This window comes from Leuciscus leuciscus (genome assembly GCF_965113295.1).
Source record: "Leuciscus leuciscus genome assembly, chromosome: 2".
NCBI classification, from domain to species: domain Eukaryota; kingdom Metazoa; phylum Chordata; class Actinopteri; order Cypriniformes; family Leuciscidae; genus Leuciscus; species Leuciscus leuciscus.
In genome coordinates, this window is record NC_138726.1 from 58,793,573 (window position 1) to 58,797,228 (window position 3,656).

The 3,656-nt window shown below is 38.0% G+C and overlaps 1 protein-coding gene across 2 annotated transcripts in view; it reads left to right on the plus strand.

Moving 5' to 3' along the window:
• ndrg2 (NDRG family member 2) overlaps window positions 1-3,656 on the plus strand; it is a 69,200-nt gene that overhangs the window by 25,749 nt on the left and 39,795 nt on the right. For both annotated transcript variants that reach the window (XR_014203541.1, XM_082161470.1), the window contains exons 3-4: window positions 932-973; window positions 2,195-2,300. Coding sequence is in view for 1 of the 2 variants with exons in the window: in XM_082161470.1 (XP_082017596.1) it covers window positions 932-973; window positions 2,195-2,300 (148 nt within the window). In the remaining variant the exon portion in view is untranslated. The remainder of the gene's footprint in view (window positions 1-931; window positions 974-2,194; window positions 2,301-3,656) is intronic.

Genomic DNA, 3,656 nt, shown 5'->3' on the forward strand with positions numbered 1-3,656 from the left:
TGATTTTGTTGCCCTCTTTCTTCTTAAAAAGAGAAAAAGAAAGAGGAAATATTGGGTCCATCCAATCCTGAGATTACGCCGAGAGGAAGGAGAGTTTCACCTCCTTATCAAGGAGTTGCGAAATTATCCCGAGCGATTCAAAATTTACCTCAGAATGTCAGTGGAACAGTTTGATGCTTTGCTGGCGATACTGGAGCCACATATTAAAAAGACCACCATCAATTTCCGTGAACCAATCGATCCTGAACAGAGACTGGCAGTTTGTCTAAGGTATGGACACACACACACACGTTTTTGTTTTTCATACAGTACTTTGTGCTGCTAGACGAAGTGCATCAACTTGTCAGACGCCATTCTGGATTTTGTCATTCGCTTGTACGGTGGCTCTGAATTGTCAAAAAACCTCTCAAAATACTGGCTGTGGATGCGAAAAACGCAGAAAATCGAACCCGATCCGAATTTTTTTTTTACGTGCGAAAATTTCGGATGCGAATTTCGGACTCAGTGTGCAATGGCCTTTAGAATCGTGTCAGTGAGTTCACTTACATCACTTACTTTTATTATGAAGTTCATTATACTGTATATAAATATGGTATATATTGTTATTGGGTTTGTCAGTTAAATCACTGTAGATTCTTTATAATTACAGTTTTATAAAATATACATGTATTTAAAGCTCATTTAAATACCATTGTCTATACGAAATGTGCGATATAATTGATAAATATGTTAAATATGATTCAGTCATGCTGTGTTTTAACTGTTTATATATTGTCGTTGGGTTTGTCAGCTAAATCCCTGTATGTTCAGTAGGTTATACACTGTTTATTATAACCCAGACGTGAGGTATTTATGCACACCTGTAGTACGCAGAGATATGTGCAGATATCCTGACTGTGTGTTTAGAGATCGCTGTGATTATTCTGTGCAGGACGTGGAGATCGCGGCACGAATGCTGCTGGATCAAGGCCAGGTGGGTCAAAAGTGAAAGTGAAAGTGAAAGTGAAAGTGACACGTAACGGCCAAGTATGGTAACCCATACTTGGAATTTGACCTCTGCATTTAACCCATCCAAGTTAATGCACACACATTAGGAGCAGAGTAGTGAGTAGTTAACACACACAGACACTGCAAACGTGGATACACACACCCAGAGCAGCGGGCAGCCTTTGTGTGGCGCCCGGGGAGCAATTAGGGGTTAGGTGCCTTGCTCAAGGGCACCTCAGTCATTTCCCACCGGCTCTGGAATCGAACCAGCAACCTTTGGGTTACCAGTTCAACTCCCTAACCACTAGGCCATGACTGCCCCTGTGCCGGACATTCGTGACACTCACTGTGTGTGTTTGTGTAGTTGACTGATAACTGGTGTATTGAAACCCTCATCCTTCCCTCGGGTCATTTTCATCCAAAACGCATTAAAAAAAATAATTTTCAATTTGACCCCCATAGAAATGAATGGAATGCGAGGAATGCTTCAGGAAAACCTAAAAACTGCTCAAAATTCAAACTCAAACTGCTAAAACTTTACCAAAAAATTATTTTATCATGTCTACATGTGTATCTGAATGCTTGAAATCGTTTAAGTTGTGGGCCCTGAATCTATAATCTATGGAAGTTTAACGTTTTGAATGGAATTATGGAAATAAATAAACTTTTCCATGATATTCTAATTTTTTGGAAAGGGTCTGTATATATATATATTTTTTTTTTTTTCAAAAGAGGTCGGCAAAGACACCCAATGTAAGATATTTTGAGCTGAATTAAAAGGGTTATGCGTGAAATTGTGAGTTATTTTGAATTTAATTTGAAAAAATATGTGAGGAATGTGCTCAAATTACTGTTTATTTTTAGTTTTTGATCAAATCTAGTAATTTAAAGGTAAATAAATCTCCCAAAAAAATTGCATTAAAAAATATTATCAAAAATTAAATAAAATAAGCTTTCTGAAAGGGCTTCGGGTCATTTTGACCCGCAAGGGAAATATGTGTTAATGTTTTTCAACACCATTCACAATTTTTTACTATCTTTAGTGTGAATTTGCATGCAGAATAATAATCAAAATGTTGTTAAAATGAGGTTTATATCTAGTTTAGCATGTCACACTGCTTGACATGTCATGCCAGCTACCCATTATTAATTATGTTTCATCATAAATGCATGAGCATTGTCTTATCAAGTGTTTGTGTGTGTGCAGGAGCACAATGTGGAGACGCCTCATGGTGTGCTTCATGTGACGGTTCACGGCGCCGGGAACGCGCGCAGACCGGCCATACTGACCATACATGATGCGGGAATGGACAGTAAGTCACTCACATTGACATGCAGTGTTGTGGGTAACGCATTACAAGTAATGCGAGTTACGTAATCAGATTACTTTTTTTAAGTAACCAGTAAAGTAACAGATTACTTTTAAATTTACAACAACATTTCTGAGTTACTTTTTCAAATAAGTAACTTTATTTTCATACTCATTGACTGACAGCTCCTGTCTTCATGTTGAGAGAAATCGGGAGTAAGTTGCATTGTGTGTAAACATGATGGTTGTTGTTGTTTTAGCCTAAGAGTACGTTTACACGACAGCGATACATTGCATACATACGCATACATACAGTGTCAAATCGATTCCCATGCACACGGATCCGCGAAAACGATTAAAACGCTGTATTCTGCTGCCAGGCCAGTAGATGGCGATGAAACACTATAGACTGAACATGTAATACGCATGTGCATGACGTCATTGTCTTCAGAGATTCACGTTTTTGTTGTTTACACGGAGACCGTTTTCAAAAACTTAAACTTTGAAACCCGTTTTTAAAACTTAGCGTTTTCAGGCGCCCAAAACGCTGTTGTCGTGGAAACGAACGGAAAAAAATAACGTTTTTATTTGAAAACGGTGTCGCATAAACAGACCCTCAATGTGAACATGCATTTACTCATCTCACCCAACTGCACAAAAATGTAGTCCTCAAAATTAATAAAAACCATGAAATGCAAACTAAGAATATTATGCAAACCTGGAACAATTAAATATGTTAAATAACTCAAACATTCTTAATGCATTTCATTTCACTTTATTAACCAATGGTTTTGCTGCTGACCTTCGACGATCCAATCCAACCATTAGCAAAAATGACTTTAGAAAAACACCACATTTGTGTTTCTTTTTCTTTTGTATTATTGATGAACTGATGGGGCAGTTTAATAATCCTTTACCATCTACTTTCCTATTTACAGCGCTTTTAATTGTTTTCGCGGATCCGTCGAACGGGGATTGTTTTGTTGTGGTGTGTGCGCAAAAAAAAAGGCAAAGGAAAAACTTTTATGTGTTTAGTACATCGCTGTGGTGTAAACGTACCCTTGGAGTGTTGAACTTTCTTCTTCTGCGATCTGGAATAGCACAGCGCAGCTGAGAGGTTTGTTTGAGCGGCGCCCTCTACTGTACGGGAGTGCGTTTGCATTTCCTTCAGCCTGAGGATTATTCAGTTCACTTTCAGTATAAAGGGCCTTTACAATTGCCAAGAATATAACCTTGTTATTAAAAACAAACAATCAAGCCTCAGCCAAAGTGAGGAAAAAGTAACACCAAAAGAAACATAATGCATTACTTTCCATAAAAGTAACCAAGTAACACAATTCATTTCCACCAACACTGCTGA